This window comes from Dromiciops gliroides, chromosome 2 (assembly GCF_019393635.1).
Source record: "Dromiciops gliroides isolate mDroGli1 chromosome 2, mDroGli1.pri, whole genome shotgun sequence".
Classification (NCBI taxonomy): Eukaryota; Metazoa; Chordata; class Mammalia; order Microbiotheria; family Microbiotheriidae; genus Dromiciops; species Dromiciops gliroides.
The window spans coordinates 599,962,024-599,986,121 of NC_057862.1; the positions used below are offsets into that span (position 1 = coordinate 599,962,024).

Here is a 24,098-nt window from a genome sequence, read left to right on the forward strand (position 1 = left end):
ATAAATTGGAGCAAGGAAAAGCTAAAAGCAGGAAGGCCAATTAAGAGGCTCTTGTAATAGCCCTGGTGACTGAATTATGATGAAGAGATGAACTAGGATAATAACTATTTAAGTAGAGGAGCATTATAAAAGACACTATGGTATAAAATTTAGAAGACTTATTGGGAATGGAGCATGAAAAAGAGGAAAGAATTAAGGATGCCTCCACTTAAAAAAACTGGACAAGTGGAAAGATTGTGGTAAACATTGTTCTTTTTATGTTAAGTCATAGTTGAGAAATCTAAATCATGTTCTCCAATATCATTGTCTTAGTCAGCTATTCTTTTCTCTAATCCTCATTTCTTTTTTAAAATGTCTCTACTTTTAGGGGGCATAACTGATTTTTTAAAGTCATCACCTGTGATGTTAAGGTTTTCAGTTTCTTACCCAGGAGTTAATTATTACTCAAGGTACTTAGCAGTTTCTTTCAGGTGGTATAATTTTTCCTCCTATAATCACCAGAATTGGATTTGACAAGTGTTGGGAATCTTTCCACCATGGCATAGATAGATTGCTATTACAACGATATAACTCCCCACTAATCACAGTCTATTGATCTAGCCACTGATGTACCCCTCAACAGGGAGTTTCTGACCAAGTTTATCTCTTTTTCTTGAATAACAGATACCTTCTCTTTTTGTACCATTTGTTTCTATAACTTTTTTGCTCCTTTCTAAAGAATAAGGATCCATTCTCTACAGCAAAGCCTCAAACTCAATATATAACTCTAATACTTCAGGGTTCCTTCTTCCTACCCTTCTTCTTATCATATTTGTCAACATTATAAATTCCTGACACTGGTTTAGATTCCCCCCTCCACCCCTGCCGACTTGTCATAGCCTCCTCTTTTGCATTGTAATCTTGAACCATTTCTTCCACCTGGAAAAAATTGCATTTCATTCTCTCTTATATGGCAGACCATTACTTTCCTTTATGTGTAGTCTGCCCTAATTAGAATGTGAGCTCCCTGAAAGCAGGGACCATGTTTTTTCCCTATTTATAGATTCACCACTTAGTGGAAGATGGAAAGCCATTAATAAATAATTTATTATTTATTCATTTATTACTCCACCAGGAGGATCAAACCTATAATGTCTTTGAATGATCCTGAAAGACAAATATAGCATAATATTCTTCATTGACAAATTGCTTTTATCCTGCATGCTTGAAAAACAATTGAAACCTATTGGTCTCTCTGTCTTTCACTGATACCCTTCACAAAGAAAAGCTACAGGTCTGATCATTATACATAGGTTCTGTCAGTGGCAATGCCTAAACCATGCTTTTTAAAAGAGACTTTCCCACCTGTTGTGCATTTAGATAATCTAGTGTTATTTTTCTCAATTCCCATTGATTAGAAATTAACAGGTTGTTGTTTTTTCTTGTCCATGTCCTAAATCAAACAGTAGAAACATTCAGCAATTCTCTGCAAGAATTTCTTTATCTAATGAAATTCTAACTCTTAGGGACTTGGTATCTCTTCTTTCTGGCCTCTTCTCTCTGCCCATCATGCTGATTGCTCATATCTTATCTTTACTGGGGCCACTGGCTTCTGTGAGCTATTAGAAAAATGTACTTTATTTTTATATATTTTAAGTGTCATGCTTTTTAGTGTGTTTTTTATTCTTACGGAATATACAGTCTGCATCCTGAAATCTGTGAGCAAAGCATGAATATAACGTGTTAGAAGCTCAACAAGAATGGTTATGTCTATACAGATACAATGATACGTATAATATGGTCTATGTTTCCTGGGTTCTGCAGACCTTCTTGACAAGGATTGTATGTGTTATGTCAATAATTTATAATGGAAGCTAGGTCTTTGATCTCTGTGAAATATAATAAGGTAGTGTCACTGGTTAAGACCTTGTCATAGGAAATTACAAGTGTCAAATTTGATACTATCAAAAGAAATGTGATGTGAATTCTGCGTACAAGGAGTATCTGTGCCCCACAATCTAAGAAGTACCTAAAATTGTAGTGTTGAGGTAGATGTCAAAATTCTTCAGAATAATCAGCAACATCCCCATCAGGCTGTTGATTTGAGGTATGTAATTTAAATCTCAGAATAATGACTGATAGAGCTAGTGAAAAGTGAGCTTTCAACAATCGAACAAGTTCCATAGAATGTTGTAGACTTGGGTGAAACAGGGATAATGAAACATTTTATTATGGCATGTGCTTGGCTCCCCCAAATTTTTACAAATTTAAGGCGTTTATGTTTAGGGTTCCCTTTTTATTCCAGATAGAAGCAAATTATTGTGCCTATGAATCTGAGGAAGCCAGGTGATGGACAGTAGATTCCAGAATGCTTTAGATGAATCTGCTCAAGTTCTAGGATGAAAACCATATTTAGTTGATTAATGGGAGTATCTGAGAGTTGCACCGAACAAGTTATAGCAATCTGTTTTAACTGCGTCCCATCCCCATTCCCCAAATCAATGTTATTCCATATATCAGTAAAAACAGACAAGGGAATAAGGGTCCTGCAATATGATTGCTTTTTGCTTCTCTAAAACCACTCTGGAAATCACTAAAGTGTAATTACGATCATTTAAAGAGTACAAAACCCCAATAGGAACTCAAAAGAATGAAATCATTCAGTTCAACTATGGCATCCAAGGCATAAATATATAATAAAGGCATAACCATTTATCCTGCTCCTTTTTTAAAAATCAATTTTCAGGTTACCAGACAACTACTCCTTACCCTCTACAATTCTTTTATGGTTTACTCCTTAAAAATCCCAAGAGAATGCAAATGTCCTATCTTTCAAAAAAGCACACCCAAATAAAGTCATTTCTAAGGTATATGTTTATTTACTTCCCAGTCATACAGAACATCAACTTCTACCTTGTATCACCATTTCCCTGTTGCAGCTACTAATTCTGTCCCTTCTCTGAGCCATCTGCTTTAGGAGAAGTGGAACAAGTCCTTGAGGTAATGATGCTAGGCCTTGGCAAACCCCCCCCCAAATTGCCCAAGTTCTACAATCCAAGAGAATTAGTTCCCATGCCAGGCACAGCTGTTTCATGTTCATTTTTCAGATACAATTCTCTTTTCTCATTGCCCATTGAATAGAAATTGCCCATGAGATGTTGGATTCCTTATTCAGATTTATTTCTCTTGCTTCTTTTTTCTTTTTCTTGCTTTTTTTTTGGGGGGGGCAATGAGGGTTAAGTGACTTGCCCAAGGTCACATACCTAGTAAGTGTCAAGTGTCTGAGGCTAGATTTGTACTCAGGTCCTCCTGAATCCAGGGCTGGTCCTTTATCCACTGTGCCACCTAGCTGCGCCCCCCCCCCAGATTTTTTTCAGGACAAGATACCATTTATTCAAATTTATCATATTTAGGTATGGATCAACATACCTGAGAAGGAGGAGAGACTGTAACATTCTTAAGGATGAGATTTATACTCACTAGTATACAACCATGCCTTTTGTGGATATACATATACATATATGGATATGTATAGATAGATATAAAGCAATCAAAAATATTTGTTAGGTGCCTTCTATGTCCCAGACACTGTTCTTTTTTAAATAATATTTTATTTTCTCCAATTACATGTAAAACAATTTTTAACATTAATTTTTTTAAAGTTTTGAATTTCAAATTCTATTCCTCCTTTCCTCCCTCCCTGAGTAGGTAAGCAATCTCATATTAGTTATACATATGCAATCATGTAAAACACTTCCATATTCATCATTTTGTGGAAGAAATCTCAAAAAAGAGAAAGTAAAAAAGAGTGTGCTTCACTCTGTATTCAGATGCCATCAGTTCTTTCTCTGGAGATAGAATTTTTCATCAAAAGTCTTTTGGGATTGTCTTGAATCATTGTACTGCTGAGAACAGCTGTCATTCACAGTGTTTAATTGTACAATATCACTGTTACTATGAACAATATTCTCCTGGTTCAGCTCACTTCACTCTGTAACAGTTCAAGTAAGTGTTTCCAAGTTTTTCTGAAATCATCCAGCTCATAATATCTTATACCACAACAATATCCCATTATAATCATGTACTACAACCTGTTCAGCCATTCTCCAATTGATGGGTATCCTCTCAATCTCAATTTTTAGCCACCACAAAAAGAGCTGCTTTATTTTTCATTTTTTCTTTCTTTTTTTTTTTGATGGGTTAATGAGGGTTAAGTGACTTGCCTAGGATCACACAGTTAGTAAGTGTCAAGTGTCTGATGTTGGATATAAACTCAGGTCCTCCTAAATCCAGGACCAGTGCTTTATCAACTGTGCCACCTAACTGCCCCTGCAAAAAATATTTTTTGGTGGGGCAATGTGGGTTAAGTGACTTGTCCAGGGTCATACAGCTAGTAAGTGTCAAGTGTCTGAGGCCAGACTTGAACTCAGGTCCTCCTGAATCCAGGGCCAGCACTTTATGCACTGTGCCACCTAGCTGCCCTGCAATAAATATTTTTATACTGATAGTCCCTTCCCTTTTTTAAAGTAAAAACCTAAACTCGTTTATCAGTGATTTTAGTCAGTTTCCCCCAAAAACTGGGGGGATAGATTAGAACCTACATTTAGAATTTTAAATTATACCCCCCAAAAAAATCAATATCCATTTTGGGTGGGAAAATGATATACAGTATAAAATACAGAAGTACAGACCTTTCCCATAATGATAACCTGTTCAAAGAAAATTGGTCTTTCTGCTCCTACCAATGTACAGAAGAGAAAAAGTGAAATCTACCACTTGGTTTCTAGATAGCTCTAAAATACAAAGGGATATAAGTCAAACAAAGAAATCTGTGGACATTGCCCAAAGCCTCTACAGGGTAATGCAAATGGATACGAGTTTATTTATTAGTGCATTAACTTTCTAGCTTCTAAAAATTAGCCCCACCTATGGTGAAAAGATGTAATACTCTCATTTGGGTCATTTCATACACTCAGGTCAGGGCTGGTGCTCTATCCACTGCATCACCTAGCTGCCCCATGGATATTGATTATTGCAGAAAAACAGATGCTTGCATGGAAATCTACAAGAATATAGGAAGGAATCCTATGAATTAAGGTTGCCTGTGTTTCAAGATTTGCCCTATTGTGAATTTTGGTCAAAGAAGTTTCTAAATTTATCCACCAACATCATTCAACTCACATTGTAGATATTCAAGAGATTTTGTTAAATTAAATTGAATTGAACTTCTAGAATTTCAATTATAAGCCTGTAGATTATTGCTTCCATTATATACCAAAGGGATGGAGAGGAAGCTGTAATGATGGCAGGATTATTAGTGGAAAGGCAACAAAAACAAAGTTGGAGGGGAGGGATAAAAGACTTGACAATATTTTGGTCCCTGTTTTCAAGTGTATATAAATTTATAGGAGCAATAAGATGGAGGTTGCTCAATATGAATTTGATATGCTTGAACTCCTCACCCCATCTGCTGCAGAGTAATTGGCATATAGTCGATTCTACAGGAGATGAATTACCCTAGCAAATTAGATTTTATTATTTACTATTTAGCATGCCCCACCAACTTTCCCTCACAGTCTGTTGGACAAACAGACTGCTTCAGTTTTAAATCCATTTCATCTCTATCAGCCTAGATGACTTTCACTTTATCTTCCTAGCACGATACTTAAGGCAGATCCCAGGTAATCAAGGAGACTCTAAACAGTTTTGAAAAATCTAACAATCTTGTGTTCCCCATCCACTTCCCTAAATTAGGGCATTTTCCTATCAAAGGTTTTTTGATCCAACCAAGCCAGGAACTTCAGAACTTTGGTAGCATATTCTGTGTAAGCAACACACATAACTTCCATTAATAATTTTCAAATTGTTTTCCATACAGAGGAGAAGAATCTTAAGGTCTCAACTCATATATCTCTTTGGAGTCAAGTCGCTCCATCAGGTACACTCCCACTGGTAGTAAACCAGTGGGGCTTTTGCCTATGATTGGAGTATTAGGTTGGCCCCTGGATGCATGCAGGAGGCAGATTAACCTCTCTGTGGTAGGCAGTTGCAATGCGACAGCTGGATCTAAAATCTAATTTTGCTGTAATAAGACTTCTGCTGCACCCTTCAGTGTTTTGGTGCCTAATATTTAATATTATGGAAGCAAATTGACTCTGTCTTCATAAGATTACACAGTTGGCATGAAGGTGAAGCCCCGGTTACCTTTAGAATATGCTTTAGCTTTTCTGGACACTTGCTGACACTTATTACATTTGCTGCCCCAACTCTGCAAAGGCTCTCCAGGAATTTCCTGAGATTTATAGAGGTAGAGAGGAACGAATAGCCTATTTGTGTCATAAAATTTACAAGTCATTATCGAACGATGTCTCAGTATTTTGGCCACTGCAATCTTTGATTTTGATTACCAAGGTCCCAATACAACAAGATTGGTATCCCATATCACTTAGCTGAAGGTACTTTAACACTTTCCATTGAGTAGTCTCAATGATGTTTTCAAAATTCAGTATTTAGACCCTCTTTCCCTTAAATACCCCCCTCCATGAGTGCTGGAATGATGGATGCCTGCTATTGTCATAAAAGACAATAGAAACCAGGCCAGAGTGAAAAAAAATCATGAGACACTGCAGGTTTGGGCCCCAAAGTAAGAGGTAAGGGTCTTCTCAGAAGAAGTGCCTGGTGACACATCTGGTACCCTACTAATGCCACAGCTGGAGTTTAATAAGCTCAGGTAGTAAGACTACTGTGATAACCATAACCATGGCCATAGACTAATCCCTATCCCTGGGAAACAAACAGGTCCTACTGTTCACAAGGGGACAAGAACAGAAGGCAACATGATATAGTAGACAATACAACTGACTGAGAGCCAAGAAATTTGAGTAAGAACCCTGTATCAGACACATTAACAATGTGCCTATGAACAAGTCACTAGAGGCAGCTAGGAAAGCACAAAGCATAGAGTAATTGTTTGACTTGGACTCAGAAAAATGAATCTTTGAATTCTGCCTCAGACACTTAGTAGCTGTATGATCCTGAATAATACAGTTAACATATCTCAGCCTTAGTTTCCTCTTCTGTGAAATGGGGCTAATGATAGTAACTACTGCAGGGGTTTGCTGTGAGAATCAAATGAAATAATATATGTAACATTTTTTGCAAACCTTAAAGTCTCATAAAAATGCTATTATTCTTATCATTCACCAATGGTTTTATGAACTCTCTGGGCCTTTTTGTTTTAATGCTTACCATTTTATAATACAGTTTGAGATTTGGTACAGATAGGCCACCTTCCTCCATAATTTTTTAAATTAATTCCCTGGATATTCTTAATCTTTTCTTCTTTCAGATGAATTTTGTTATTTTTTTCTAGTTCTATAAAATAATGTTTGGTAGTTTAACTAGTATGGCACAAAATGAATAAATTAATTTAGGTAGAGTTGTCATTATTATTATATTAACTCAGTCTACTCATGAGAAATTAATATTTTCCAGTTATGTAGATTTGACATGATTTGTGTGAAAAGTGTTTTTTCAATTGTGTTCATATAGTTCCTGTGTTTTTCTTGGCAGGTAGACTCCCAAGTATTTTATATTGTCAACAGTTATTTTAAATTTAATTTCTCTATATGTCTCTTGCTATTGGACTTGGTAATATGTAGAAATGATTATGATTTATTTTATATACTGCAACTTTGCTAAAGCTGCTAATTATTTTAACTAATTTTTAGCTGATCCTCTCAGATTCTTCAAGTATACCATCATAACATCTGCAAAGAGTGCTACTTTTGTTTCTTCATTGCCTGATGTTGTGATATATTGCTACAATCTCCTTGATAGTATTTTATTTTAAAATCTTTGAATAAACATTCATTAGGAAAATTTATCTATAGTTTTTTTTCTCTGTTTTCGCTCTTCTTGGTTTAGGTATCAGCACCATAATTGTGTTATAAAAGGAATTTGGAAGGACTCCTTTATCTATTTCTCCAAATAATTTCTATAGTATTGAGATTGGGTTTCTTTTAATATTTGGTAGAATCCACTTGATAATCAATCTGCTTCTGGGGATTTCTTCTTGGAACGCTTATTGATGGCTCGTTCAATTTCTTTTTCAAAGATATGGTTATTTTGTTTCCTCTTCTGTTAATATAGGCAATTAATATTATCTGTAAATAGTCATCCATTTCCCTAAAATTGTCAGATTAACTGGCATAAAATTGGACAAACTGGCTCCTAATAATTGCTTTTATTTCATGTCCATTGGTGGTGAATTCACCCTTTTCATTTTTGCTAATGGTAATTTGCTTTTCTCCTTCATTTTTTAAATCAAATTAATCAATGATTTGTCTTTTTATTTTTTTTTATAAATTATCCCCTACTTTTCATAAAAACCAGTTCCTAGTTTTCACTGGAAGTCTTAGAGCAAAGACTTGATAACCACTTTTTAGGTATATTATACAGGTAAGGCTTGGATTACATCAAGGGTTCTTAAACTACTATCCATGAACTAAAAATATATATTTTAATAATATATTTCAATATGATTTTACATGGTATTATAATCCTTTGTATTTAAAAGCATTTAAAAGAAATATTATGAAAAGGCTTATCTGCACTGCCAAAAATGTCAATGGCACAAAAAAATGTTAAGAGACCCTGAACTAGATGTCCAGCTCCACAATGTTATGATTCTGTTGAAAATGTACTAAATACAAGAGGGAGTTGGGGGGGGGCGTGTTACATTTTGGGAAAATTACACATGAGCTATAACTCAGCTTTATTTTGGAGATTTCCCTGTTCAGAGACAGGAATATTCTGAGTTATATAGGAGACAGATGCAGAACAGTCTATCTGGAATCACTTTAAGTGCTGAGGTACATAGTAAGGATAGACATCAAAATGATAATTGGATCAGTAAAATTGAAGGTCAGTTTCAGTGATCTTATATACCTAACAACAGAATGAGAAATGCTATATTTTTAAATACAAATAACAGTTGTGAAATGATAAATCTAATTGTATTGACTTGTAAAGTTGTCCTAGAAACATGACAACATAATAACTATAAGATGCTTTTAAATACTTGGAGAAAAATGAAATAGAAAAATAAAATTGCTGGAGTGGTCATTGAGCTGGATAAATGTTTGTTGACAATAGTACTTTTGTCTTTAGGCCATGGACACTCTAAGCTACATCAAAGACTCTACATACTTCTCTGTTCCTCAGCAGAATGAGGAATAGTGACAGAAATAAATGAAATTTATATAACATATTTGTAAATGGTTCTCAGAAAGACTCTTCAAAAAGAATTGATGTCTGGGGCCTCCCATGTCAATCTGCTAAGGATTTGGTTATCTTTGGTCTTTCAGCATTGGATTATTTGTATGAGAGAGGAAATATGTTGTTCTCTCTGAATATAGGTGGGGCAGAGGAAGGTGGTATCCCATAGAGAAAGGGGCTTCATCAAACAGCAAGGTAGACTCCCCTAGGTGCTTATATGCCAGAGTTTATGGTTGATAATTGTGAAGAAAAAGAGGTAGGATGTTAGTGCCTCCTTACTCAGTGTCTTGGAAAGAAATAATCAACTCAAGTCAATGAGCATATCTTAAATACTTATGTGTCAGGACCGTGCTGAGGGTTAAGGATAGAAAGAAAACAAAAACCTCCTCAAAGAGGATTATCTTTGCTAGGAGAGATAACATATAAACATTTAGGTAAGTATAAGATATATACAGAGTTGACAGAAGGGATGCAGGAAAAAGAAGGTGTTAGCACCTGGGGTGACTGAAAAAGGTTTTGTGAAGTAGGTGAGACTTGAGCTTAGTCCTGAAAGAAGTCAGGGAAAGGAAGACATGAAGACATGAAGGTAAGAGGGGGGAAAGTTAGTATACAGGCATGGAGATAAGGGATGGAGTGTTATGTTCAAGGAACTGCAAGTGGGTCAGTGTTTCTGGTACATAGACTATGTGGAAGAGAGTAGAATTTAAGAATTCAAAAGTAAGAAGGAAACACTTTTCTTTGTTCTGGGTACCAACTTTATAGTCTATTATCCAGTTCTGCCACCATCATTCATCAAAGAATTGGCCTGAATTCATCCTTTGCTACTAATACCAGGTGGAGAAGAGCATCCTTTTTTTTTTCTTTTTCTTTTTTCTTTCTTTTTTTTTTTTTTTGAAGGGCAATGGGGGTAAAGTGACTTGCCCAGGGTCACACAGCTAGTAAGTGTCAAGTGTCTGAGGCCGGATTTGAATTCAGGTCCTTCTGAATCCAGGGCTGATGCTTTATCCACTGTGCCACCTAGCTGCCCCTATCCTTTTGTTTTTAATCCAGTTTTGAGGCTTCATTATCTCAGTCATGTTAGTCGAAGGAAGTGGAGCTCTATTGAAGAAAACATTCATTCATATTATATACAGAAGACTCTGATCTTTCCTTCTAAATATATGAGTGTTTAACAGCAGGTTACAGGTAATATTTTAAAGTAGAGAACTGTCTTCAATGTCCTCAGCCAACAAGTCATATCCCCTGATGTCTTTTTTTTACTGTTTGGCATGGGTATTCAGCCTTCTATGCTCTTTCTCCTTCAAAGACTGTGTAGGATGATCTGAAATCCTTTTACCTTAATGTGTAAATTGGAAACAGCTTAAAGTATTACTCCTCTCACAAGGATGTGCTTTTAAACATGTATCAAAGCTTTAAACTAAAGAGATCAGGTATAGATGTGTATGTGCGTGGGGGAGGGGGGGTTCCTCGAGAGCACAAGAATGAAACTCTTTATATGTTGCTTATTCTGTTCCATCTCTATGAAAGGAGGGCTGGCATTGATCCCTACTGCCTTTTCTAACTCTGACAATCCTTGTCTGGCTATATAATCTTATTATCTACACTTACACTTTGTTTTTCTCTCCTGCCTTTATAACACCTATTCAAGGCATAAAGAGACAGAATTACAAAGCTCATTTTCAGGTATGCTTAGGGTTAAAGAACAGATACTGAACAAGAGAGTGATTAAGAAACAACTTGCTATAGTGAATAGGACACTGAACTTAGGATCGGGATGACATGTATTCAAACCCTTTGTGAATGGCAAGGTAGAGTCAGAAAGACCAGAGTTTAAATCTAGCCTCAGACACTTGCTAGCTGTGTGACTTACTGTCTGCCTCAGTGTCCTTAACTGTAAAATGGGGATCATTGTAACAGTCAACTCGCAGTATTATTGTGAGAGTCAATAACGTGAGATGTCAATGTTGTATGATAATATTTCTAAAGCACTTAGCCCAGTATCTGCCGCATAGTAAACACTTAATAAATACTTGTTTCCTTCCCTTCTTCCTGACTTACATCCAAGAGTTGTTTTCAGGGTTGAGGTAATTTTTGTAAAACTCTTAGATCAGTACCTGACACATGGTAGGTGTTCAATAAATGCTTTCTTGTTCTTTCCTTCCTGGGTGACCTTGGGTGGCCCTGGGCAAATTTTTTAACCATAGTTTCCTCATCAGTAAAATGAGAGCTGGGAGGGGTGACACTTCATGGCCTCTAAGGTCTCATTACACTCTAAATTTATGATCCTGTAAATCAATTTTCAAAACAAGTTGGGACTCATCATACATTGATCCTCTAATTTCATTCACGGCAAATATAGGTCATTTAACCTATTGAAACCTTAAGATTGGGGTTATGGTTGTTGGGTTTTCATTTGTTCTTTTTATCTTTTGTTATTAGAATGAGATGTTTTTAGAAGGATCATCTTTGCTTTATCCTCAATATTGAATATTTTGCATGTCCTGAATTTAGGAATCTTCCCATTCAGTGAAACTTGATCACTTATTCCTAAATCGTTGTTTAGAACAATTGGTTGTTCCTAAACACTACCCTTTATCTCTTCTTAATTATAGAATTATGGGGAAAAATTAATTTCACCTATAGTTTGTTTTCAGTAGTTCAACATGATACATTTAAATAATTGAAGGAAATAGTAGCTTCAATTTTCTCTTTTTTTTGGGGGGGTTGGGGTTTTTTGGGTTTTTTTAACAGGGCAATGGGGGTTAAGTGACTTGCCCAGGGTCACACAGCTAGTAAGTGTCAAGTATCTGAGGCCAGATTTGAACTCAGGTACTTCTGAATCCAGGGCCGGTGCTTTATCCACTGTGCCACCTAGCCACCCCAATTTTCTCTTAATAAGTGAGAGCAAGCAATGTTACTAAGATCCACTTATTTCAAACATTTGCTTTCTTATTGGGTGCTCATAGAATGTTCTATCGTATTTATTTTTAAATGAGATTTATATTTTACTTCCCCTCAAGTAAGGCTATTGTAGTAGATAAGAGGCAGTACCTGACTTAGAGTTGTTCTTCTACTTATTCACTTCATATGTAGTTATGCAAAAGGAGATTAAATTGGAGGCAATGAAATTCTAAACCTCAGAGTATGAGCTGATTGCTCCCAAGAGGTAAAAAGATGGAGCTGAAATAGCATTTCACAATTAGCCCAGGAAGCGTGCATTTTTTTGTTTGTTTGTTTTTAGCCACAGCTAGACTTGAGAGAAATTTCATAGTGTACCAATGCCTAGGTATAAGCTTCATTCAGTGAATTTACACTGGCACAATTTACAGTCCAGCCAGAAGATAAGCAATTAGGAACCATGGTGGTCCTTCCCTCAAATGGCAATAGAAGATTTTGGTTGTTTGTTTGGTTTGGTTTTCTTATTTCCTTTTGCCACCTTGAGTTTCCCTAGGGTACTATTTTTGTGTCCTCAGAGTGAATGCCCTTTGGGGGAACATTTTTTAATCAAAGTAAAATATATTAAAGAGGTATAAAAAGTAGATATAGATAAAAAGAAAACCTAGGTCATTAATAATTATATTAATTGAATAATTAGATAATTGTGATGAATAATTAATAATATTAATTAAATTATTAATTCATTAATTGAAATAATTTCTATTGTTCTAAAATCAGACTGGGAAGTTTCTGTCTAATTCAATTATATTAACTTTCTAAGAAAATGACCTCTTGGGCCTTCAGCTATCCCTTAATCTATACTTCAAATCCAAGCTCATATCACCAGCAGCCCACTGGATTTGACCACCTAGATGTTCCTGATAACTCGATTTTGGTGTTTGAATCATAAATGATGATAAAGATTCTGAGATATTGAGGCATGAAGGGAGCCCACGGTAAGACACAGAGACAAAAGGTAGAATGCCAAAATCAGGAAATATCTGGCAGGCCAGTTTTACTGGAACATAAAGTGAGTGAAATAGGAAGTAAATCTGGGAAGGCAGGATAAAGCCAGGTTATGGACAACTTTAAATCCCAGATTGAGTTTATATTTTAATCATAGAGATCATATAAAACCAGACTCTAGCTCTGGAGTCTTCTTTTACTCTTCTGTATCCTCTCTTTCACATATCTGTTGGATTATAAAGTCCTGCCATTGTTTCTTGCTTTCTGTTGTACCTCAGATTACCTCTTTCCTCTTCAGGCCCCCGCTGCTGCCACTCTAGTATAATCTCCTATTTGCTTACTTCTAATACCTATTCAATAACTTCTTTTTGATTTCCTGATTTTAGATTCTTTACAACCAAACCATCCTACAAATTGCTTCCAGTGGACTAGGGAATATAGGAAAAAGGAATTATGGGGGAGAGAGATACTCTGATGGGAAAATGAATTTTATGTAACTGAGATATTAAGATACTATTTATTTCATGACTGTCCTTAATAGAGACAAAATGACAGTAATATAAGTTGGGTGTGAATATCAATATCAAAGCAGCAATAAATAGAAGAAAATTGGTGCAGTGGAAAGAATTTAAAAAGCATTTATTAAATGCTTTATGTATCCCAAACACTGTGCTAAGTACTGGGGATAGAAATGCAAAAGCAAAGGCCTGGCCCTGAAGGAATTTGCCTTCTAATTGGGAAAAAAGAATATACAGAGGGGTGATAACTAGAGAGGAGCCACTTTGGTCCAAAAAGTTACAAGGATGGTGCAGAAGTCCATAAAGGTGTAGGAGCTGGGGGAAGTGGGGCAGAGGGGGTACAGGAGGTGATATGGCAATGAAGTTGTTATCATTGAAATTGTAGAGGATGAGGCCAGAGCGGAGGGAATGAAGTAAGGGTAAGGCAATCCCAAAATAGTGCTCTGGAAGAGCTAGTAATCAATTAGGAGAGGAAGGCTCCAGGGCTGACTCCCAGCCAGGACATGATGTCTAGTGTGAACAGCAAGGTGATAGTGAGGAAGTTTGTGGGTTTTTGTTGTTGTTGTTTTGTTGTTTGTTTTTTGCTTTTTTGTGAGACAATTGGGGTTGAGTGACTTGCCCAGGGTCACACAGCTAATAAGTGTCACGTATCTGAGGCTAGATTTGAACTCAGGTCCTCCTGAATCCAGGGCCAGTGCTTTATCCACTATGCCACCTACCTACCCCAATAGCGAAGAAGTTGTAAAGGAGATACCCTAAGAAAAGGAAAAGAAGTAAACCATTGCCAGGGGATCTAAACCACTAGATTGAAGTTAAAGGACTTGGGTTCAAATTCTAGCTTCTCTACTTACTACCAGTATGATTTTGGACAAGTCACTTAAAACTCTCTTGTCCTCAGTAGTCCACTGTAATACTAAAGCTCTCTTACAGGCCTGAATCTCTGATCCTGTAATAATGATCCTGTTAACTTATAGTCCAACTAACCATGAAAAGGTAGAAATGTAGGTACTGTAACGATTGGAATGATGCCACCTGCTGGAGACTTACTGTAGAAGAGTTCTGCCCATGAAGTGAAGGTCTTTGAGGGCAAGACCAGGAGTCTTTTCTTTGGCATCAGGAAGTGACGCCAGCTAGTGGGCTATAAACAGTATAATGTAAAATCTAACAGAAACGAAGCATGTGACATAGAATATACATTTCCCCAAACATCAGTTATTCAGATTTATATTTGATCACAATATAAAGTTTAGGCTTTAGAAGATAAGAAACAAACTCAATCATGGTCTATTTTCTTAATAAGCATACTGTATCCCTAGAAATATATATATATATATTGCACAAAATCAAAAGACATACATGTGAAGAACAACATATAAGTGTTGTGTAACTTCAATGGGACATTGAAAGGTGGTATAGAGAACTTAGTCAACAAGCATTAAATATTTATCTGCAAGTAACTATATGAAACAATGGGGATCCACAGAAAAAATAATTCCTCACCCATTCCACACCCCCAAAATAAAAGTCCCTGCCCTCATTCTACTAAGGATGAAGACATGTAAGTACCTATAAGATATACACTGAATATATGAAAAATATATGAATTGGGAAACAATCAGTTTCCTATAGTTTTGAACTGATTCTTTTTTCTTTGTTTTTTGTTTTTGTTTTTGTTTTTTTGGTGGGACAATGAGGGTTAAGTGATTTGCCCAGGGTCACACAGCTAATAAGTGTCAAGTGTCTGAGGCCAGATTTGAACTCAGGTCCTCTTGAATTCAGAGCCAATGCTTTATCCACTGTACCACCTAACTGCCCTCTGAACTGATTCTTAAAAGAAGCCAGAGAAATCAGGAGGCAGAGGTGAAGGGACAGAGCATTTTAGGCATGGGGGACTGGTTGGGACAGAAGCATAGAACTTTTAAAGAGCAGATAAAAGACTTGTGACTACACAGATGTGAGGTCTGAGGCAGGACACATGACTGCCCTCACTGGGCTTCCAGTCATTATAATTTTGCCAGGCCCATGTAGGTATCGGCAAGTGGTGATCACGTGAGGTGCCAGCATCAGGGCGATGGCTACAACCAGTGGGTAGAGCACTGTGCTGTTTGCAGAGGAGCTGTGTCTGAGCCCCAGGCCAGTGTGCATGCCGGGGTTTTTTTTAATTCTAGCCAAAAAATGGGGTCATAAAAACCTCAAATAACAATTAATTCTTTACATACACTAGAAATAATTTCCTAAATAGAAGGCTTTTGAGACATTAGTAGACTGTTTGAGAGCTTGCTAATCACAGGATAAGTTATCCTACAAAAATGTCACCTTCATAGAACCTTTGTAGCCATTTCTTTTGTGGTTCTGTAGGCATCAATAGAGAGAATTATCTGAATTATTGTGATGTTGGCACATTTGGGGGAAGAAATCAAAATGTAAATACTTGTATTGATTTTATAATTCAAGGAATAAGCTCCTATTCTCCATCTCTCCAGGTCTGTTTTAGAGTCAATTACCCCTTGCTCCTTACTAAGTCTTTGTTCCTCTATCCACAGGTGACTTGTATATAGGAGGAGTTGCCAAAGAGATGTACAAATCATTGCCAAAATTAGTCCATGCTAAGGAAGGTTTTCAAGGCTGCCTGGCATCAGTGGATTTAAATGGACGACTCCCAGACCTCATCTCTGATGCTCTTTTTTGCAATGGACAGATAGAAAGAGGATGTGAAGGTATGGCATCTCCATTTTCACACACTAGAAATTTTGTTGTAATATTAAAAACAAGTACAAAAATTACTAGCCAAGAAAATGTCTTTGCACATGCTGCCCCTTTACTTTCATCAACTTTGATTTTCCTTTGGCTTTTTGAAATCCTTTTAGAAATGCTTATGCCTCATTAGGAATTATGTATTTGCAACATATTGTTAGTTTCTATTCATAAACTTTCTGCAAAGAGTGATTTTTAAGTTCACCTAATTAATGCTATCTTTTACTTATTACTCACCTCACTTTAGCATAACAAATAATTGCCTTTGAGGATGCAAAAAAACCCCATATAGTTACATTAGAACTCGTGAATCAGCCTGAGCACATTATTTTAAATACCCTTTCGAATAGGCTAAAGTTAGAAAATAACCTCTGATACCCTCTGTCTCTGACTTTTTACTTTTTGACTATATTAGCATTTTTAATATTGTCAATATTGGCTGCTAGATTTTATATGCTACATTTGCTCAATGCATCCTGCCTGAATTAATCTGAAGTGATATTGAACAATCCAGAAGTGTTCTCAAGCACATCCCTATCTGAGTTTGTTTGTTTGTTTGTTTTGTACTCTCCAGCAGATATGGTCTAGTAGATTACTTTGGGGCGGGGGGGGGGGGGTGAGGCAATGAAGGTTACGTGACTTGCCCACGGTCACACAGCTAGTAAGTGTCAAGACTGGGACCAGATTTGAACTCAGGTCTTCCTGACTCCAGTGCCAGTGCCCTATCCACTGTGCCACCTAGCTTCCCCAAGAGTACTTTTTTTTTAATCCTGACTATATTTCTTAGTTGTTGTTTTTTTTTCAGTTCAATTCATCAGATTATTTCAACTAATTCTCCCGCCATAAATGTAATATATTCACATTATCCTGGAGTTATCTACTCTGACTTACAGTATTAGCTGCAGCTCTTCCATTAGCTGCTGCTCTTACTTTAATTTTGGAGGCACTTTTGAAATTTCTCTCTTACAAGGAAAATTCATGCCAAGGGAAAAGGGAAAAAAAAAAAGATTACTTATCCTTGAAAGTATATCACTACTCTATTCTCAACCAAAACATTGGCTGTTTTTCCACATGCAACTTGAAAACAAGATAGAATTACTCTTGGTCATTACTTAGGGTTTAATTACTAGATGCAGAATTACCTTGGGTTTAATGGCTAGACTCAGAGTTGCTTTACTTTGCAAAATTCAGGGCTTCCAATTTTCAGGGGTTTCTATTTTAAATAAAATCACATTTTTACCACACCGGTGAGTCTATTTAGAGGAAACCTGTAATGTGTGTGTGTATGTGTGTGTGTGTGTGTGTGTGTGTGTGTGTGTGTGTGTGTGTGTGTGTGTGTGTGAGAGAGAGAGAGAGAGGGAGAGAGAGAGAGAGAGAGAGAGAGAGAGAAAGTGAAGTGAATAATGATCACTTATTTATATGCTTTGTAATTTCAAATGTTTACATATCAAGTTTTACCAAGCCAATATACATATATGTTTTTTCTACTTTTTAATGTACTAACACAGAAAGGAGAAAAAAAACCTCTCCTTCAAATGAATAAACTCTTGTGATTAAATGCATAGAATATGAGGCATAAAGGAAATGATCTAGATCTGGGAGACACAATTCATAAAATTGAATGGAAGACATAATTCAGAAAAATGGGAAAACTATTCAAAAACAAAACTAATGGAGAACTTGCAGTGATTTAAAGACAGAATTCTGCCAGCAGTTTTAAAATAGCCTCTTGCCCTAGAGACAGGAGAGGGAAGAATTGAGAGAGATGTTTTATTCCCTCATTACTTACCAGGGTAAGAACTTCCTAGTAAAATGATTTTATAATAGATATATTATTTATACTATTTGCCAGAATGGTATAACATGCAGCCTAGTTCAGAGGACTTGTTATATAGTCTCTTATTAACCTTGCCTATTAATGATTTTTAGTAATTCATTGTCATATGGCATTACACCTCCACCCATATTGGTCTTTTTAGGGCTCTTTAGATATCTAGCCATATCAAATCATATTCACATATTGTATAAGGCAATGATCTCTATGTTTCTCCTTCAAATATTCCTCTGATACCTGGCCAAAACAAATCCCCTTGATTAAATCCGTAATTTTTCTCCATTTTTTTTCATGCCCAAATACTTCTTTATTCAGAGTATTTCAAAGCTTTTATTTTTCAACCTTTATCCCTCCCTGATGATTTTTTCCCATTTATAGGTTAACAGCTTTGCAGCACAATTCAGGGTTAATTCCAGACTCTACAACTATGAGGAATGACATCAGTTGTAACTAATACTAATATAACCAAAGAAATATGCATTATGTTTTTGGATTGGCTAATCAAATTCTAAATCCTGAAGAATTGATCTCTTAGAATTCATAGCTCCAAACAAAATTGTCATTACTCATCTTCTATATTGCCTGGAAAATTATAAACTTGACATAATCAGTACAAAAGGTTATTCTGACTCTAAATCTGGCTCACCTACCAAGACCATTTCTCCTTTAGCTTCTCTAGTGCTGGAAACATTCCCCAGTCTCCCTTTCAACAGTCAATGATATCCAACCATGGGAAACCCACTTTAGTGATGATTCTCAGATTCCAGCTCTGCTAGAGAAAGTCATACCAATTGCAAATTGATCTTCCTTTGCTATAATAGAGGATAGTGTTAGATAATTATAATTCATGACCAGTTTCAATCTGATTTAATATCTAACCAAAATGCAGTTCTTCACATACATTAAGGGAACAAATCTTCCTTATTTCTCCACAACAAAACCTGTCTTTCATTTGCCTTCCTTACTTTGTCATCTTGTTCCCTGACATTTTTATATGCTTAATACAAAAGTCCTTATGACTTGTTGTCTCAGTTTAGTTCAGTGATAAAATAAGTGGGGCATTATGTAAGGAAAGTGCAAATAAATTCAGGGATAGGTCATGTGCAAACACCTGCAGATGTTTACATGGTGCTTCTGGAAAATATTTGAGAAGATGAATAGACTGAAAAATGTGTCTTGTCAGACAGAGTTATGTTATCTGTAATACCTGAAATTAAATAACAAAATGTTTCAAATGCTTCTTTTTCTCTAAACCCAAATCAAGCAGAATCATCCATTGGTGTGCCCCTAACCTTTCATGTCTTACATGCCATTATCCTTGCTTGATACTGCTGAAGGATTAATTTTAAGACTAAGAGATGAACATTTGGAATGCACTTTGTCAGCAGTTTTGCATTCATTTATCACAAATAATATGTGCAACAACCTTGAAATTATTGTTAATTCTTACCATTCTCAGTCTTGCCTTTCTTGCCAGGTGAGGAACAACACATAGAGTGCCTGTGTAAGTGAGGAACTGGACAGAAATGTGGCTTTTCCTCTACCATCTAGTTCTTTGTTTATTATGGTAGACAATAATTAATCTTTTAAATGTTGTTCTAAGAACTTTCAAATAATGTTATCCTCGGTCAATTTCTCAATAATAGTTTTACATAAAGCATTTCATCTTTATAGGTAGTCTCAAAAAAACTAAGGCATTTACAGGCTCTCAATTCCTTTTGGTCCTTTGGTGCAAACCTGAGCTAAATTAAAGTGATGTTATAGGTTTCTTAGAACCTTTACCTACACAATAGGAATAAAAACGCATTAGACAATCATTAATTTTCTATCTAGTAAATAATAATTTGGGATATAATATGAGCCAGAATTTCCCTTTGCACTATATGTAAAAAATTATTCTGATAAGTAAATTGATAGCATAAGTAAGATCTTAAAGGGGAATGTTTATGTAGTATAGTTAAGAAGATAAACAATTTTCCAGGTCTTAAGAGACAACTATCTATTTACAAGTACGTATTATTCTAATTCCAAATAATTCATTAAAACAGGTCCCCAAAGAATAATTACTTATAACATTTCATTGGCCTAGTTTCTATTGCCTTTTGTACTTGAGAGTTATACAACTATGTTTGTTTAAAACTAGTTTAGGATATGGCTTTTTTTCATTAGTTAAGACTATTACTCACCTACCCTACTTAGTCCAACATTGGTAAAGTTTAGTGGTATTAATTATTAACAAAGTAGCTGAAGATGATAAAAACGTAAAGATTTTTGACAAATTTGCAAAGATAATAGATATCCTTACGGCTTATACAGCTCACAGAAGCCACTTCTGATCAGCTCAAGTAACAAACTGTCCAATGAAATACTGCATAGATGAAACATCTCCATGAAGAACCAAATGGCATTATTTTCCTCCTGATCCATTCACACTATTCATTTGCCTCCTTCTCAAATGTATAGTCATTTTTTTTAATTTGGTACAACACTCTATTAATGGAGTCCATTTGGCAGTGAGTGGTTTACGTAATGTGTTTAAAACTTAAATGCAAATGCAAGATAAAAGAGATAGTATAAAAAAGATGGGAAGGGGTAATTGGCCCATTAATGACCACAGAACATCCTGTATCTGAAAATGACAGATGGAGAAGCCCCTCCAAACAAGCAAGGCAATCATTCTGGTAATGCATTCATATCACTCCAAAAAAGGGGGAAAATCCTTTTAATTTTCCTTCATTACATGTCATCAGCTCAATTAACCATTATATTTGTAGTAAAATACTGGCAAATTACTGCTTTCTCACTCCGGCTTGCCTTAAGATTGATGGCTGTTAGTATTAATTTGTTTGCTTTTGATGGCATTTCTTCCCCTTTTCTAGCAGCATGCATTGGACTATGAATGTTCTCTCTGTGTTTGCTCCCATTTCAGTATTGCTTACTAACATTTAATATATTTTGCTTTTTTTTAATTTTGCTGACAAAGTTGCATTGATGAAAGCTGACTTGCAAGGTAGATAGCCCTGTGTGTATCAAAATGAGACTGAAACCCCACAATGCACAGTGGGAACCCAACGCAAACTGTTTCGGATTTCTGTGTTAGAACATATTGTTTGGGTTCAGATTTCCTTCCCTGCCCCCATACATAATGTACTACACTAAGCCTGCTTTTGCAGCATAATTTGCATAAAGGCTTTCAGTCTTGAATATGTTTGTACAGTGATTGCCCTAGTGCTTTGATCATACTTATTAGTTTTTTTTGTTTGTTTTTCAGTGATCTAGTTATGATTCTTTAGAAGTAGACTAGCTTTGTTTTTCATTTGTACGTCATTTGGGGGCATGCCAGGTCATTATTACTGAGATTTTCAATTTTTGTTAATTGCATGTTATCATTAAAGCATGTGAGTTGATACTTGCCAACATACCTGCCAAGAAAAAAAATAGTATCATGGTGTTAGACCATTTTTGCAGGGTAACTCCTGGAATCTCAGTAGCTTGTTTTTGCATCACTTTCTTCCATTATTTTCCCAATCTTTATCTCAATTTCATGAAGTTTTAATCCCCATTTTCATGATGCCGCTATTCATTCATGAGGATGCAGCTTGAGGAAATTAATACATTTTCTGAAAACCAAAATACTTTATAGAACCAGCTGATGGGGTAATGAGATTACCTGCTGCTACAATGAGAATAGCCATGGTGCTCTTGGATTAACTGTTTGCTTCCTTTTAATCAATGACATTAATGAACTGTGTGGTATTATGGGGACTGCAGAAAGCTTTGGCAAGGCAGCTCCTTGGTTCCTAAGTCAACAGTGGGAAGGACAACTTTTAAAACCAGTTTGTTCATGCAACTTGAGGTGTTGGCAACTACTACATGTGATCTAGCTCGTGTGCAAAGATCAACCAAGAGGGATGGTTGTTGCTGGTAAAAAGTGCAAGTTTCCTCTGAATTTTCTTATAGGGCCCAGTACCACTTGTCAAGAGGACTCCTGTTCCAACCAAGGCGTATGCTTGCAGCAGTGGGATGGATTCAGCTGTGACTGCAGTATGACCTCTTTCAGTGGCCCACTATGCAATGACCGTAAGTACCTTGCCAGCTCTCTCTTGCTCTCTCTCTTGATTATATATGTTGTGTTATGAACCAAGGATGTTGATTTCTAAATGCTGTGAGGAAAAAAGACTTCAAATTTTTCCTTGCTGTTTGTGTGCATTCTTAATGCAATGATAGTAACCTTGTTGAAAAGATCTTTTTTCTCCTTTCCTAAATATGACAATTTCTTTTTCTGATTTTAAAAGAAACTTCAAATTGCATTATATTAAGTGATATTTAATTTCATAACATTATATCCTGAGGCCTGTAATTTCTGTGAACAGTTGACAGGTCTCATTATTTCTCTCTCTACATTTCTTTAGGCACTTCCCTCCCTCTCCCTGTATACACAGAGTCTTTTACATTCCATCCTCCAAGTTCTTTATCCTAAATTTCAACCAAATACTGGATTTTATTCACCCTTAGGAACAAGGAAATCTGAATATAACCAAAGCACATTCTGCAATAATAGTCCAGCTTTTCACTGAGTCAAGACTCTAGGACAGTAAACAGATGTTTAAGGGGAAAATTAACTGGTTTATATTGATGTAATGGTGTTTCTTAGGAAAAGGATGAGTTCTGGTCTTCTGGAATATTTTATTGAATTATTTCACTTAAACCATTACCTTTTGTGGTTTTAAGGAAAATTTTCTAGGTCAGCACCTCTTGGTTGGCTGTAAATGAGTTCCCACTATGCCTGATATGTAATACCCCTTACTATTTTTATAAGCAAGATTAAGAGTTAGGTGAAAGAAGGTAGTAATTTGGGGGTCAAATTTGTAATCAATTATGTCATGTAGACTAAATAACTGGAGGCCTTCAATTCCTTTGAGTTTGGGCCCCTTTGGTTGTTTGTATCTAAACAAAGTGAAACAGAATTTGCCATATTTTCTGGGAATATGCCCCTATTATATATTTACACAGTATATTTCCCCCCATTTTCAAAATACCTGATTATGACTGGGAAATATACTTTTATCTCTAAAACATCAAACTTTCCCTGTAAACGTGATCTGTACTTTCTTAATGCATCAAGTATACCTTGAGAGCAAGAGTGGCATGCTAGAGAGATGTTTATGAAATGTGAGGAGCCTTTAGGATATGAAATTTGAGGAGCCTTTAGGATACTATTCATTATATTCAAGTTGTATCTTGAAAGTCTCAAAACATTGTGTGGCTTCCAAAGATTTGCTTGGCATCATTCAATAAACTAATCGATATTTCTTGAATATTTTCTGCATTCAAGGTAATAAAGACACAATGACATATAAGAATTAGTCTTTCCCCTCAAGAAGTTTACAGTCTAGTCAGGGAAAAAAGGATTAGGAAGATGGTATAGTTAAATGTAACTAAAATAAAGCCAATACATCTATTTCAGAAGTGCTATAAACCATATTAGTGTATTCTTTGAGAGGATTGAGATATCACCATTCAATGGAATGGAAGGGATGGTTTCACAGATAATAGAGGGATTCAAGGAAAAGATGTAAGTTCTATGTTTATTTGAGACTGGAAGGCAGGGGGGAATCATGGATAGAGAACTAACATCACATTCAGGAAGATCTAGATTGAAATCTGTCTCAGATACTGCATACTGGCTAGACAAGGCACTTAATCTCTCAATGCTCTAAGCCACAAGGGCTCTTAACTTTTTCCTATCATGTAACCCTTTGCAATTCTGGTAAAACCTATGGACCCCTTCTCAGAATAATGTTTATTACCCACATTCATATTTGAAGGAA

At 36.0% G+C, this 24,098-nt stretch overlaps 1 protein-coding gene across 26 annotated transcripts in view; it reads left to right on the plus strand.

Moving 5' to 3' along the window:
* Positions 1 to 24,098, plus strand: part of NRXN1 (neurexin 1) — a 1,484,103-nt gene that overhangs the window by 743,216 nt on the left and 716,789 nt on the right. For 16 of the 26 annotated variants that reach the window (XM_043990260.1, XM_043990265.1, XM_043990274.1 and 13 more), the window contains 2 exons: positions 16,223 to 16,396; positions 22,228 to 22,347. In XM_043990260.1, the coding sequence (XP_043846195.1) occupies positions 16,223 to 16,396; positions 22,228 to 22,347 (294 nt within the window). Of the gene's footprint in view, positions 1 to 16,222; positions 16,397 to 21,250; positions 21,278 to 22,227; positions 22,348 to 24,098 lie in introns of all 26 variants that reach the window. The other 10 variants (XM_043990256.1, XM_043990261.1, XM_043990257.1 and 7 more) reach the window with 1 other exon arrangement.